Consider the following 16186-nt stretch of genomic DNA (forward strand, 5'->3'; position numbering starts at 1 on the left):
AATAAAGTATGGTCCGTTCTGGTCCGGACCAACGAATGAACACCCCTATCGATTCATTGCATGTATCATGCTCAATAATTTATTGAACGACGATAACGCCATTACCGTTTGTTTAATGTCACTCAAATACATGCTAATTACATAGGTATTTTATTATTCAATTTCTCACAACATGAGTGACATTAATAAAAACGGTAGTAGACTAGTGGATTGATTTATCAGTATCCTATTTATTTAAGAATTCTTATGTAAAACGATTTTACACGATTTTTATTAGCTTATTATTTATAAAACTAGTATTGGTGCCCGATCCCGCCCAAGCTACCTCTATTTATTTAAGAATTCATTTTTATGTATATGATGATTAGAATTTAATTTCTGTAAATCAAATAAATTAATTAGTTGATTAAAGTATCTTTAGTATAAATAACCATTAATATTAACTTTAATATTGTTTTAAAGTTGCAAAAATTATGGGGGTTGCTAAACCCCGCTCATAATTTTACTAAATCCCGCACTTTATTCCGTTTTAGTCCAAATCTACCCCTTCATTTCTCACCATACCTAGAGAGATAAACCAAAAAAAAAAAAAAGTAAAACAAATCCCTATAACAAATTTCCAATCCCAATCTCCATCTCCTTCTTCCCGACTACCTATCTCAATCCTGCCAACCACCACTTCCTCGCCCCCTCCCTCCGCTGGCAACACCTTCCCCCGGTCCTACCTACGCCAACCACCACCTAACCGCTCCCTCACCCCCAGTCGACGGCAACCACCACCTGCCGTACACTAACCTTTAAATCCGGTAGCCACCGCATCGTACTTCTACCGCGTCAACTACATAAGGCCATCTACATCTCCGACGATCACCCGACTCCATCCAAAACGACCACCACCACATGCAACAACCAATATCCAAAAAAAAAAATCAAAACCCTAATTCTAAAATTGATTTTTTATATAAAAAAACAATCAATCGATTAAAAGTCGAGTGTATTAAAAAAAAAATGTTGATAAATCGGGCTACATTATCTAATTACTTGTGATATGTCGAATTAAGATCTATAATGGTAAAATTATTAACGAATTATTAGTGTTGAGAGGAAGGAGAGTTTTTTTCATTTTTTTTAGAAGGAAGGGCAAGATTGAAATAATAGGACAAAGTGCGCGAGATTTAGTAAAATGGTGCGCGGAATTTAGCAAATACGAAAATTATTCACAAAACGTCTATTTATTTTCAAGTAATGGAGAGAATCCAGACCGCTTTAAATATACTAGGAATATTTCATATCCACAAATTATACTATACCACTGTCATATGGTGCAACGGTAGAAAACGTGGTCATTTAAAAGTGATCATTTTATGTTAAAAGATGACCACCTTTTATTATGAAAATGAACATTTTTAAATGTAATCCCTTTTCTAACGTAAAATAATCATAGTTTATAACAAAATTGTCATTTTTTCTCAATCGCACCATACAATAATAGCACAATAACTATTGTTACGTAGGGGTGTTCAGAATAAACTAAACTGAAAATAGTACATTTTTTAGGTGTGGTTAACCAAAATGTTTCAACAAATCGTTTCAGTGAACCGAACATTAACTTTGTCACGGAAACAGTTTAGTTCGGGTTCACTATAATAGAAAACCGGTTAATTGAACCGTTTCACAGAAAAACTAAACAAAGAATTAAAATATTATATAAAAAATCTTGTTCTTTTGTTTCATTTTCCTAATGCGCCAAAACTCAAAATCTCACTTTATTGTCGAGTATATATGTAATGAAAATTTAATTAAATTACTAGAAAAAAATAAATGGAAATGCAGAAAAAAAAGTATATGTAACCGATTATCAGTTAATCGTTAACTGAACAACCTATAACCGTTTGTTGGGGGTTTTGGTACAAATAACATAAAGATGCAAAGACACAATATTTTTGTTCCGGGATTAACCCACAACCCAACCTTGTATTATTATTATTTAAACACTAACAGTAATACAATTTATCCTCCAACACTTAGGTACTAGCTAAGATTTTAATCTATGCTTAACTCGAGATATTAAGCATACACTCTTACTTTCCAACAATGACTAATGATCTCTATCTATAAGATCTTAAGTCCTAACTTGCCTAGTAACATTAAGACTCGTTAACATCATCCTAAATCGAACTTCTTATATTTACCCTTATTTACATCTAACATAAATAACATCTCATCTTAATGCTACTAATAAAATTCATAACTTAAGATACATCAATGTCATGCTGGGGTTACTTTCCCAACACCGTTTAATGCCGTTAATCAAACCAACGTTATTAGAAACGATGCGGTCTAGGTTCGAAATTTGACCAAACCGAACTGCGTGCAAAACGAACCGTATTCAATATCTATTGTCCTTTAACTTGATTGTGGAATTACACTATGTTGTAACTAGAGCTGAGCATCGGTTCAAAACCGGACCGAAAACGAAAAAAAATTTTGTGGACCAAAGACCGGACCTAAATAATTTGGTCTTGGACCGGACGAATCCGTATTTTTTTGGTCCGGTCCGATCCGGTCTTGAAACAAAATGGAATATTTCATTTTTAAGTATATGATAATTAGAATTTAATTTCATTAAATCAAATAAACTAGTTGAGTAAAGTATCTTTAGCATAAATAACCATTAACATTACGAAAATAATAAATACAACCCTTAAAGCTGTATTTAAGAAACTAAAAGAGGAAACAAATACTGCATTTGTTTTTTTTATATGTCATTCTCACTTTTCGAGATACTCCATTCTCTCTTCAATATCTCTCAAAATATAAGAGTAAACATAATGAAATGTATACTCATTTGAAAAGTCTTTTCATAAAGAATTTTATGGTATAATTTTTATAATTTTTAGAGTAGTATATTTTTGTAAAATGAAAGTTAAAGGCTCACCTTAAAAAAAACAAAAACGTCATACAATATGAAACGGAGGGAGTACTTAATATATACATTAATTGCATTGGTGAATGCGTAATCAATATTATATATTAAATCCAGAAATCAAGGGGCTTTAATGTAATTAAAGAAAGTTATACAAATTAACTATACTATATAGTTTTAAATTACTAGCACCGTGTGATGGACCCGATTAAGGGATCTCAATGCAAATATTATATAGCAGTTTGGGTTAAAATTAAATTATATAGAAACTTGGTAATTTTTCTAAACATTTGTAAGAGACTAAAACATGGTTAATTTCCTTAAAATAAAATAATTAATTAAGATGATCAATTTCCTTAAAATAAAATACTTAATTAAGATGGTCAATTTCAAGGAGACTAAAAGAAAGAAGATGCTTGGTAATTTTCCTAAATATTTATAAAAGACTAGAAGATGGTCAATTTCCTTAAAATAAAATAATTAATTAGTATAAACATGCACACTTATGGTATTAATTATTATCATCATAAAATTATATATTAAATTTAAAATCTATGCAATTTTATTAAATTTTATAGTTTATTAGAAGTATAGAGATGTTAATTATTTAACATACAAAAATATAATATAAGTAAGTTATAAATAATTCAAGTTAGATTCCATAATATATAATATTGCATAATTCTTTCGATTTGATTTAATGCATATATGTAATATATTTATATAAATATATAATCCTCTTAAAATTGCATGCCTAAGTAGTAAAAGTAATTTCACAAGAAAGAAAAGAATTGTAGTAACATTGGATATAGTTATATGATAGTAATCACTCATTTGAATAGTAAAAGTAACAATATTATCAGCGAGATTAGTGAAAGTGGTAGAAACAACAACGAGAGTAGTGAAATAATCAATATTAATGCTGCAATAGTGAAAGTAACAATAATTACAGCGAGAGTAGTGAAATTATCAATATTAATGCGGCAATAGTGACAATAACAATAGTTATGGCGGGAGTACTGAAAGTAACAATGATTACAGGCAAGTAGTGAAATGTTATTGCTATTGTTTCATTAATAAGAGTAAAATATTAATAGCAGGAGTAGTGAATTTGTCTCAAAATTTATTTATCGTAATTTTAGTATATATCATAGAAAAATATATTAATGATAAATTTATGGGTTATGCAACTTTAAGTAATTTTATTTAATGAAAAAAAATTAATGGTTAGTAGAGGTAACCCGAGCAAAGCCGGGCACCAATACTAGTTTGATTCTTAATTCAAAATCAATACCAAATTTGAAAGGTATTTAGGGTTAACTTTTAAGTTTTTTTTTTTTAACTTGTGCCCAGTGGGCACATATTAAGGTGCTAATTAGAGAACGATTTATATAAATATATCATGAGAAATTGAAATATGGTCTCAAATTTGCCATACTTAGAGAATTATGGATATAAATCTTTTTCTAATTAACACCTTAACATGTGGCCATTACAGATTAGAAAAACCGAACTTTTAATATTGCTTCAAAGATAAATTACATGATTACTTTTTTTTTTTTTTCTAATACTTGATTACTTTATAAAGTTGCAAAAATTACTCACAAAACTTTTCAATTTTAGTCTATTCAATCGGGACTGCAATTAACCGGTCTTAAACTAAACCAGACCGAAAACCAAAAGTTTAAAAAGTGTAGGCCGAAAATCGGAGCTAAATAAAATAAGTCTGATCCATTTTTTTAGTCCGGACCTGAACTTGATGAGCCCTAGTTGCAAGTTGTAACATACGGAATTACGGATTATTCCAGTGATCATATACTCAAGGAGACCAGAAGAATAACGACACCTTATCCATCCCTACTTATCATCCCTACTTATCATTAATCAAATATACCACATTTATATGCATGGGCCTATAAAACCACACAATCGATAAAACCATCGCATTATTGTAAATTTTGAAATAATGACGATACAGTTGAAGGATGACAATTGACACTTGATATAACTTCAATCTCTACCAATTGTTGGTTGGCGCACGTGATAGCGTGAGATGCTGACTTAGTAGGGAGGTCATGGGATCGATCACTGGCACAATGCGATTGGGAGGGGTTTAAATACCGTAATCCTTGGACACGCCCCGAAATCCGGATTAGTCGGCCCAATGTGGTTCGGATTACCGGATGGTTTAGACCAAAAAAAAAAAAAAAATATAACTTCAATCTCTTAAATGAACAGTCACTTTTCGGTAAAAAAGGATCTATGTGCTAGATCTGTCAAATGGGTCAATCGGTTCGGGTTTGAGCCATTTTCAAGCAGGTATTATCAAATTTGGGCCGAGCTATACTGGTCGGGTCAATTTGGGTTCGGGACTTGCGTTCGGGTGTCGGGTCGGGTCAATTCTGCCAGGTTTACTAGATCTTGTGAGCTATTCCGTACTCTAAAACACAAATCCTTGTTTTAACATGTCAATATTCGTTTTAAACTTGAAACTCATTCAATATATATATAGTAAATGAGACCAAAGAAAAATGTCTAGGATGATGTCGTCCTAGAAGAGACTGATTGCTGATTACTCCCTCTCCGGTCAATTGTTGTCCTTTGATTTTGGCACAAATATCAAAAAAAGTGGAAGGGGTCAATTACTAAATGACAAGTAAACTAAATTGAGTGTGAATGATAAAATTGTTTTTCAAATTCATTCATAAAATAGAAAGGATAACAACTAACGACTAAGACACCTAGAAATAGAAAAGGACAACAAGGAGTATAACATTATTGTAGGTGGTAAAAATATTTAAAAATATTTAATTTATTTGGACAATTGTGAAGATTGAAGGTTAACTAGTCATTTTCGGAGCAGTTGTGTACTTGAATGTATTTATGATATCAATTTTTAAACGTTTGCTTTAGCCATGCACCGTATTATATATATAGCGCGATTTTAATGCTTAGACGATGGAAGAGGTGCATTGTAGTTGAACAACACAATTAATTTCTTCAGAAAATAATGGAGAAAACTTTAGATGAGGTGAAAGAGTACTTTATGTCAGGAAAAACGAAAGATGCATCTTGGAGGATATCGCAGCTAAAAGGGTTGCTAAAATTCGCGAAAGAAAGAGAGACGGATATATTTAAAGCTCTTAAGCTTGATATTGGCAAGCATCCTGTGGAATCATATCGAGATGAGGTATGACTTCATGAATTTACGTCTTGCATAAGGTCGTTTTATCGTAACTAAGAAATCTTTGATACGGAGTAGCAAGTAATTCTTCGAGTGTGTGGTTCTTGATAGGTTGGACCATTGACGAAAGACATAAATGTAGCAATGGATAATTTAGCAAGCTGGATGCGTGGGAAGAAGGTCCGTTTATAGAATCCATTTTTAAAATAATGCTTAAAAATAAAATATTTGTCGTTTTGGGTCGGTTTTGAAAATATTTGTCAAAATGGTATCCACGTAGACTCGGGTTTTCAAAACCTGAAACACGGAACAGACACGCCATTACTAGTGGCGTGTTTATAGTGAGTAGGGAAAAAAACTTCTATAAAATGGACTAAAGGAAACACGCCATTGGGAATGGCGGGTTTCGGGGAGGAAACACGCCACTCCCAAATCCCAATGGCTTTTTTTTTTTCTTTTTTTTTTTTTTTTAAGTTCATTGGAGTATGTCAGTTGGGAAAAAACTGTAAAGATACCCAATGCTAATGACGTGTTTCCTTCATAAAACGCGCAATTGGTAATGACATGTTTGTTCCGTATTTTAGGTTTTGAAAACCCGAGCATACGTGGACACCATTTTGACAAATATTTTCAAAACCGACCCAAAACAACAAATATTTTATTTTTGACCATTATTTTAAAAAAATCGTTCCCGTTTATATTATGAATAATATTAATTTTTGTTTAAAATACGTAATTTAACCTAGTGCAGCAAGTGCGTTCAGCGGCCTGAACTGCAGTAAGTCTGTAAGTGTGTGTTGTATGATAATTTGGCAGGTGAAATTGCCAATTGCTGCATTTCCGACATCAACATCGCTAGTATCGGAACCACTAGGTCTAGTCCTCATAATTTCGTCATGGAATTTCCCGATTGGTGAGCCGTGAGCCTAACTAAATTAGAAACAAATGTTTTTTTTTTTTTTTTATGATAAGATTTGCGAAAACATAACAATTATTTGTGTTTGGAGCAGGACTGTCTTTGGAGCCGTTGATAGGAGCAATAGCAGCCGGGAACGTAGCAGTGTTAAAACCATCGGAGTTAGCCCCTGCGACTTCTGCACTCCTTGCGGAGGCGCTTCCAAAGTACTTGGATGAAAATGCAATTAAGGTCATTGAAGGCGGTGCTGATGTTTGTGATCGATTATTGCAGTATAATTGGGACAAGATCTTCTTCACAGGTATCTAACATTTGTTTTCCGCAGTATTATTAATTTTAAGTCATACGGAGTAATTACTAAGGTTGTTGTAAGTCGATAAATTTAGAGTAATTTGAAATTAGTCGGTGATAACGTGTCAAATCGGGTCATTTTCAAACTCGGTAATTTTCTAGTTAAGAGTTACAGATAAGGTCAGATGGGGCAAATCAGACACAAGTGCGTGTCAAAGTGTCGAGACTCGAGACAACTGTGGACCAGATGAATTGACATACTCTTATTTGGCAACAGGTAGTCCTCGAGTTGGACAGTTGGTAATGACTGCTGCCGCGAAACATTTGACACCAGTAACTCTGGAATTAGGTGGAAAATGCCCTCTAGTTTTGGATTCACTGCCTGGAAACTCATGGCTTAGGGAGGTAAATGATGATATTCTGATTAATCCTAAATAAATGAATAGGCGAAACTCCAACTTTTTCCGCGTAAAACATATTTCCTAGAATAGTGCTTGTTATTTTTAGCACAGCTACTCTCCCTTGCGACGGGTCGAATCCTTGCAACGGGTATTTTGTCTCACAAAACGAATAGGGGGGACAAGGTGGTGTCCCACCCCATGTGCTCTCTCTCTCCTTCCCATGGGCATTTTGTCTCACAAAATGGTACCCGTCGCAAGTTTGCGACGGGTATCTCCGTCATAAGTGAGATTTTGCCTTTTTAGCATATACTATAAGTGTAGATATGATAAGTTATAAATGGGTATAATTTTTTGTATTTAAATATTTATAACATTTAATATTCACTTTTTCTTACCCTGCACAAATTTATCTCCGATCTTTTTAAGATAAGGAAATTCTTTTTTTTTTTAAAGAACTTATTGATAAAAATTTGTTGACTTTTTATGATAAGAACTTGCGGCTAAAAAAATATGATATTAGTAAATATTTGTTAAAATTCATTGACTTTTTATAATAAAAATTTGCAGCTAAAAAATATGTTATTAGTAAATATTTGTAAATTAACATCATTAATTTATCAGTAAAAAAACAAAAAAAAATTCAAAAAAAATACTCATTTTATTATTTCTTACGATTTAAACTAGTTATTCGATTAAATAGATAAAGATACGAGTTATTAAGTAAGTAACACGGTGAATCATTTGGTTTTCACTTATGTTGGCACAATTTCTGTGACAAGGTTGCAATGAAGCGAATAATAGCAGGAAAATTCGGAACATGCAACGGTCAAGTATGCCTTGGGGTGGATTACATCCTTGTAGAAAAGAAACTCTACTCAGAATTGGTGAGCTCATTGGAGAAAACAATCAAGAAAACCTTAGGAAGCAAACCAGAAGAGTGTGTTGCAAAGATAGTGAACAAACACCATTTTACGAGATTGAAGGTTCTTCTTGATGAACCTCGCGTGAAAAGCTCTATCGTCTATGGCGGTTCTGTAATGGATGAGGATAAATTGTGAGTTAACATAATCACATTTATTTCACATAAAGAAAGCACAAATAAGTATCGCGAGTCTTTTTTCTTTATTCTGCAATAATAATCGTGTGTTGATGAAAAGGGAAAATTTTTACGCAGGTACATTGAGCCGACAATCTTAGTAAATCCTCCTCTTGATGCTGAAATCATGACAGAAGAAATTTTCGGTCCACTTCTCCCGGTGATTACAGTGAGTATCGGAATTAGTATAAGTAGACCTGTACTCGGGCCGGGCTGGCTAGGGAGCGGGTTGGGTTCATCTGGTTAGACCCGGACCAGGCAGTGCGGGTCGGGCTTGTGCGGGCCGTGTCTGTGTATGCTTGACCCAGGCAAGGGCCCGAGGCGGGCCGGGCTGGCAGGCCTACCAATTTACTTATTTATTTATTTATTTATTTTTGCTAAAATGGCGGGCCAAGGCGGGTCGAGCTGGAATTTTAGGACCCGGCCCAGGCCACGGACAACGGCGGGCCAAGACCGGGTCGGTCCGGGTCAGCCCGTGCTGATGGCCAGCTCTAAGTATAAGAAATTAGCGAGTTTGGAATTTTTTTTCGTAGACTGACTACTGACAGTCAGAAATGAAGCAAGCATGACAGAATAGAACATGACTGACTGACTGAACTTGAATGTTTTATGGTTACAGTTGGAGCACATTGAAGATAGCATCAAATTCATAAACTCGAGGCCGAAACCACTGTCAATATATTGTTTCACTAACAATGATAAACTCAGTAAGAGACTAGCATCAGAAACATCATCCGGAACGCTGGTATTCAATGATACTGTTATTCAGGTATGCTGTCAGCAAGTTTACAGTTGATATTTAATGCAAGCGTCTGCTAACAAGATACAATTATCTATAAAGATTAGATTAGAATGCAATAATAATCGGGTCCATCAGTCACATGCATTCTGTCAGCAAGATCAGAATGCAAAGATTCATGTTTTTGTTCTTTTGATGCAGTATGCTGCTGATACGGTACCATTTGGAGGAGTCGGAGAGAGCGGGTTTGGGAGATACCATGGGAAATTCACATTTGATACATTCAGCCATGAAAAGACAATATTGAAGAGAAGCCTATTCCCTGATTTTTGGTTCAGATACCCTCCATGGGATCCCAAGAAGATGGAAATCTTCCGAGCTGTTTATGTTTTCAATTACGTCTTGGTTGTCCTCATCGTTTTAGGGTTGAAGAAACCTCGACCATTACCCAACGATATCTAGTTTTCTTTCCTCATGAAAACTACGGAGTATTATATATATATACGTATATGTAAAAAATCGCAAACAGCGAACAATATGTAATTATCTGCCCCATACTGTTTGTTGCAGCATTTATTTATGTACACGCTATTCAAGACATTTTATACTTAATTAAAATGTACTAATGATATTGTTTCCCCTATATTTGGTAATGCAGCCGCAGCTACTTCATTCTCTGCAGCAGCTGCAGCTGCATTCCCTGAATGAGGGTTGCCTTGCGGCTTTCAAAACGAAAGAGTGTGCTCGACCTAACATCTCTCGACTTGTTTTGAACTCCTGTTTTCACCTCTATTTGTAAAATCAAGGTAAAAAAGTCTTACAATGTATAAAACGAACAGGATATAATGAAGTGAACAGAATTGTATTATAGTGCGAACTTGAACGACATGATCAAACAATGCTCACTCATATTTTTTTATAGATTACATTCGAGTTCACATGACTGAATGCTTTCCAATAATATCTCAAAATTGTTAACCACATAGAACGGCCCAGAATCGCACTAGTCTCCCAATTAAACGTCTGACTCGAGCTGAAAGACAAGAAAAATTAGACAAAGGGTTGTGTTTCAACTGTGACCAAAAATATACCAATTGTCAAAGTCGGTTTTGAAGGAAGATCATATGAATTATTCATTGCTTGAAGGATGGGTAACTTGATTTGTTTCCTTAATATTCCCCCGCGAGACGGACTGTCCATTGAAAAGTCCGATCTTGGAGATTAACGTTTCAAACCGAGGACGAGGCAAAGCTTTGGTAAACAAAATTGTATTATGCTGCCAACTTGAACAAACATGATCAAACAATACTCACTCGTTTCTTTAGATTACATTCAATTTTACATGACTAATTCACCTTCTTCCAATATCTGAAAATAAACAAAAAAAAAAGGTGCAACGATGAATCTAGGATTCGATTTTACATGGCTCATTTGCAGCCTGTTGCAAAATTACTAGTGGGAACGCTGAAATTTATACAACTTGTTTTGCAGGCATGGAAGTCGTTAACCACATAGGACGTCCCAGAATTGCAGTTCCATGGACAGCCAGGTAGGCCGCATTAAGCCTGACCACAATACGGAGACAAGGATAAGTTTTCAGCTTCAGGATTTTTGAATCATAGATATGCCAATTAGAGGGGGGGCAGCGGCCAAACTAATTTTTACGATATACATTGTATATGGGTACGATATACGATATATTGACATTTTCCTGAGATGTTAGCAGGGGCCGATCCACCCCTTTTAAGATCCACCCATAAATACAAAGAGAGAATAGTGAGTACCTATCAACATCGGGGGTAGCCAGAGGATCAAAGGAATCCTTTTGCTCTATTCCTGAAGCAGCACTAGCTGCTGCAGCCATTTCTTGCACGACTTCCTGCTGTAATAAACAAAATTGTAACAGGTAAAACAATTTCAAAGAGAAGAGGCAACAAAACTAGGCAAATGACATTGCCACCGTTGTAATGCGGTACTTGAAAGTATGAGGAGTGTGTACCACACGTGTTTCCTGTGGTGGTGTGATATTTAACAACAAATCATCTTCAAATTCTCGGGTATTCTGGTGGGGGTGCATTACACAAACCTAACTACTACCTTAGTATTCACCCTACTGCAATTAATTAAGCTCACCTGTTGAGGGTGTGGAGCATAACCAGCATATGCACCATATGCATACGACGATGGATCCTGAACAGCACCGTATGCATAGCCATCATAACCCTGCCCATATCCATAGTATGCATTCCACTGACTAGGATCCACTTGCTGACCCCAGGCACTAGCCTCCTGCACATAATTTTGAGTGATGATGGTCTGATGGAAAATCAAACAGCATGAACTTATTAAACTCATGGTTTTCGACCACTATGGAAATTTGTGAACTTCCCAAAAGACTGTTTTACCTGTTTTGCGGTTGGGCTTTTACCCCATGAAACACGAACACCTTGCTGACCAATCACTGCTCCTTGGAGATTCTGTATAGCACTTTCAGCAGATGCCCTGCAAACCATATTCTTCATTGATCAACAAACAGAGCTAGCAACTATGACTGTAACAGAGAGAATGTCAGGCTTGTTCTAGACTACACTCACGTGTCCTTGCATTTACGGTCGCAACTGAAGGAATGTTCTTAAAAAGAGAATAAAGTAGAATTAGTACCAGAAGCAAAGAAAAAAAAAGTTAATTCGGTCGCAACTAGCACTCAAAAGCATGAGCAGACAAACACATTTACCTAGCAGCAAACTGCACAAAGCCACAACCCTTGCTGGTAGGGATTTTTACATAGCCAATCTCTCCAAACTGCAAACAATGCTGCCTCAATTCCTCTTCCGTCACATTTGGGTCCAAATTACCTACATAGATCTGCAGGAACAAATAGCCATATATAAGATAAATAACCCCCTTCATCTCATTTATATAGTCTCAACTCTCAATCTTGTTTTTGGTCTTGTTCCCTTTCTATACCGAGTAAATATAAGAGGTAAAATAAAAGATTTAATTTTTAATTTTATCCCTCGTCAAGTAATACTCCTCACATTCCATTGACACTCCTAGTGAGGAGGAAGTGACATTTCTACAAGTAAATTCTAAGTCAAGTGTAAATATGATATTTCACTGCCAGATATTAGATATGACCTTTAGTCACCAGATGACAATATAAATGGGATGGAGGGAGTAGTAAGACGGCAAAATGCCAACTGTGAATTGTTCCATGAGCCTCCTCTTTTGTCTTACCGTTGTATTGTTTGGATCATTCTCCATTGGCAAGGATTGAGGTGGTTGTGCTATATATGTAGGAGCAGGATAAAGGGCTGTCAAGAATAAAATTGAGCTGGTTATCGGAATAGCGTAGAATTGAAAATGAGAGGTATTCATGCTCATGAACACAATAATCGAAAAGCCTAATATACAATGACAAATGACAATACAACAACATTACCCCAATGCTCAATGGCTCCCGCAAACTGCGAGGTAAGTGGGGACAGGAAATACGCAGCCTCACTTCTTGTGTTCGCAACACAAAGAGGCTGTTTCCAAATGACCCGAGATGAAAATTGCGTTGACAACTACATTGAATGATTACTAATATACAATGACAATAGCAAAAAAAATTACATTTAATAACTTAACTAATATGAGATTACCTTTGGCAGCAGCATACGGCTGCTGGAACCCAGATGTCTTTTTTGGGGTAGCGGTACTTATACGCATTGGCCTAGATAGACAATATTGACCATTCATTTCAGTCATAGCCCTATTTCTCTCCATCTCATCAGCAAATTTTACAAATCCATATCCCTTTGAGCAACCTGTACTTGGATCTGTGACGACCTTTGCACCCCTCACTGATGGATAGTGAGCCCTAAAGGTTTCTTGCAGCAAGTAATCTGAAACATCTGGTGCCAAATCCCCTACAAAAATAGAATGCTCAGGGTATGCATCGGGTCTTTTTTCTCCAATACCAAAAGAAGCCCAGTTTAATCTGAAAGGTTGTTCGGTTCCAGGCATTAAAGTTCCATTAAACATTTGTAAGATGCGTTCAGCAGCTGCATGTGACACAAATTCGATAAACCCATAACCCTCCGGGTGGCCAGTTATCTTGCTGCGTATAACTTTCACAGAAACAACCTATGCAAGAAATCAAACATTTGTTATCGTAATATCCAAGTATTTTTCATGACTTGGATCGAAGTTTAGTGAGATCAATACAAATTTTACAGGAAGGACCAAGCACATTAAATAATAAATTATGTGTTCATATGCATGCTGCAAAAAGTGCTCGTCGCTATAGCTGTTTAGTTTAGACACTTAAATTCGAATGAAGCCTAATAGAGACAGACCAAGAATAGTCCATTTTATCTTTTTTTCGAACCTAACTACAGCAAACCACACTAGATTTGATCCCTACCCCGATAACTCAAAGAAGCCCGAGGGGAAAACAACTCCCATTTTGGAAAAGGCGGTGCTGGGGTGGATCGGTTTGGGGAGGGTAAATAAGTTCACTAAAAACTAAAGACAACACTCTCTTCGGCACACTCATTTTAACCTCATTCAATACATCCAACAGTACAATACTGAATACTCATTCACACAGCTAGGTAGTCAGGCTTAACCTGCTCAAAATCATGCCTTTTTTTTTCAAATTTACAGCTGGATGTCACGAATATAAACATACCAACATCATATGCATGTTGCTTTACTAAATCACAACTAGTTTGAGAGGGCGACCAGGGCGTAAGACATACTGCGGCAATAGGATCCCAAGTCGATGAGGCACAAAGCAAAGGAACGACTTATGGACACAAGCGCACTGATTTTTCAAAGGACCATGTATATTGTAAAATACTCCCTCCATCCCATTTATATTGTTCTACTTTTTATTTTGGGTGGATTTAAGAAAAACTAATAAAATGGGAAGGAGGAGTGATTTGAAGAGTAAATACTTACTAAATTTAAAAAGGGGCGTAGGGAGTAACAGTTGGTACAGCTAGTCCTTTTTTTAAAAAAAAAAAAAAAAAAAGGCTAATATGTAACCAAGTGAAAATTAAGAATAAAGGGGAGAAGAGAAGGTAAAATATATAGGAATTTGGAAAACATAAACTATGGAATTGGATAGTAATTCCCCTGAGGTGTACCTCAGTACCTCACTAGTAGCGCGCCTTTTGGGTCTCATGTGTTACAGAAACTACGAGGCGATCTAGATGGCAACTCAGGCAGCTTACTTAAACTAAGATCAGAGCAAGCTGATAACAGAACCCACACAAAATAATTGACTAGATAGACAGCTACGAGAACCACGTCTATAAATGGTATATGGCCAAACTGTTTTATATAGCATTACAGATTTACAGCATCCACCTTCGCCTTTGGTCCGTAACAGACCACATAACAAGCCCTCAATCTTCCGTTTCAAAATCCAACAACATGTATACCACAAACAATAATCCTCATTTTTCGACCATTACTTTTCCCCAGTTAATCCTATCCATCCTTTTCTCCAGCTCAAAACTAAGGACTATTCCACTCAAGACTGTCATTACTGATACTACTACTACTACGACTCCGAACTCCCAAGTTCAACAATTAGCTTCAGCTTTGATATGCTCATAAAGATTACAACAATCTAAAATAAAACCAAAAAATATCACTGTAGTCTTACAGAATCAGCTCAGCTTAAAATGTTATAACCTAATCATAGTATTCTTAAGAATCTAAATTAATAGGATTTATAGTTATTTGCAATAATCTAGTATTAATCTCCAAAACCCTCTACCTCGGACGCCACCTAAGTCTCCGTCATTTATTTACCTAACTAAAATAGGTGTCGCATCCTCTCTAATAGGTTGTCGTCATGCCAAAAGCAAAAGTAAACAAATGAACGAGACGGAAGTTGGAAAAAAGGGATACCTCATGAGTGTGGACAAAGCAAGAGTGAAGATAAGCTTCATCAACCCATATTTGAAGGTCACCAATCCATAAAGTACGCACTTCTTCTAGGGTTTGCGGGTGGTGTTGCGGTTGCGGTTGCGGTTGTGGTTGTGGTTGCGGTTGCGCCACTATCATCGCGGATTCGCTGCCGTAGTTCGGTGGGTATTCTTCTTCTCAATTTAAATTTCTGTTTCACGTTTGAGCCCAACTGAATAAGCCCCCGTATGCCTAAATTGGGTCCTTTTACTAATGTCGCGGTTGTTCATGTTCCGTTTGATTTTCCGAACCTAACCTGAGTAAAAAGTTCTTTTTATTTTTTTTTGGTACATAAGAGGGCCAAAGCCCCGATAAAAATTACTAAACTAAATAGCTACTAAACGAGGTAGAGCAACTCCCAAAATGTCTTCACTAAGAATGGTGCAAAGTCCCTCCGGAGGAACGTCAACTGTAGTTTTGGTCACTGAAGAATGCACTCCCGCATTGGCTAGCCAATCCGCAACTCTATTTGCTTCTCTAAACACATGCTCTACTCGCACCGTCCATCCTGCTAATCCGATAAGATCTTTGCACCTTCGAACCAGTGGACGGAGGCTATTACTTAAGATGTGATTCTCTCGGATGAAGTCAACACAATTTTTATTGTCCATGTGAACAAGCACCTTGGTGAAACCCATCGTTCTAGCCATCTCCAGACCCGTAAGC

The 16186-nt window shown here is 36.0% G+C and overlaps 2 protein-coding genes across 5 annotated transcripts; one reads left to right on the plus strand and one right to left on the minus strand.

The window, feature by feature from the left end:
- The first annotated feature begins 5837 nt into the window (after positions 1 to 5837).
- LOC141657841 (aldehyde dehydrogenase family 3 member F1-like) lies at positions 5838 to 10191 on the plus strand. The gene is made up of 9 exons (XM_074465189.1): positions 5838 to 6116; positions 6222 to 6290; positions 6927 to 7023; positions 7121 to 7327; positions 7595 to 7722; positions 8498 to 8772; positions 8893 to 8983; positions 9434 to 9583; positions 9755 to 10191. The coding sequence occupies exons 1-9, from the start codon at positions 5937 to 5939 to the stop codon at positions 10013 to 10015; spliced, it is 1458 nt and encodes a 485-aa protein (XP_074321290.1). The 5' UTR covers positions 5838 to 5936; the 3' UTR covers positions 10016 to 10191.
- Positions 10192 to 10805: 614 nt separating this feature from the next.
- LOC141657845 (polyadenylate-binding protein RBP47B'-like) lies at positions 10806 to 15765 on the minus strand. 4 transcript variants are annotated; one of them, XM_074465218.1, is made up of 8 exons: positions 15464 to 15765; positions 13201 to 13684; positions 12791 to 12867; positions 12288 to 12418; positions 11959 to 12055; positions 11687 to 11842; positions 11338 to 11435; positions 10806 to 11118 (listed from the first exon to the last, which is right to left on the minus strand). In XM_074465218.1, the coding sequence occupies exons 1-8, from the start codon at positions 15617 to 15619 to the stop codon at positions 11025 to 11027; spliced, it is 1293 nt and encodes a 430-aa protein (XP_074321319.1). In that variant the 5' UTR covers positions 15620 to 15765; the 3' UTR covers positions 10806 to 11024. The 4 variants fall into 4 exon arrangements, with proteins under 4 accessions (XP_074321319.1, XP_074321320.1, XP_074321318.1 ...); XM_074465219.1 differs by having other exon boundaries at positions 11338 to 11432; positions 15464 to 15719; XM_074465217.1 differs by having other exon boundaries at positions 11338 to 11432; positions 11687 to 11869; positions 15464 to 15711.
- Positions 15766 to 16186: the final 421 nt, after the last annotated feature.

The sequence above is a fragment of the Silene latifolia genome, chromosome 5 (genome assembly GCF_048544455.1).
Source record: "Silene latifolia isolate original U9 population chromosome 5, ASM4854445v1, whole genome shotgun sequence".
NCBI lineage: Eukaryota > Viridiplantae > Streptophyta > Magnoliopsida > Caryophyllales > Caryophyllaceae > Silene > Silene latifolia.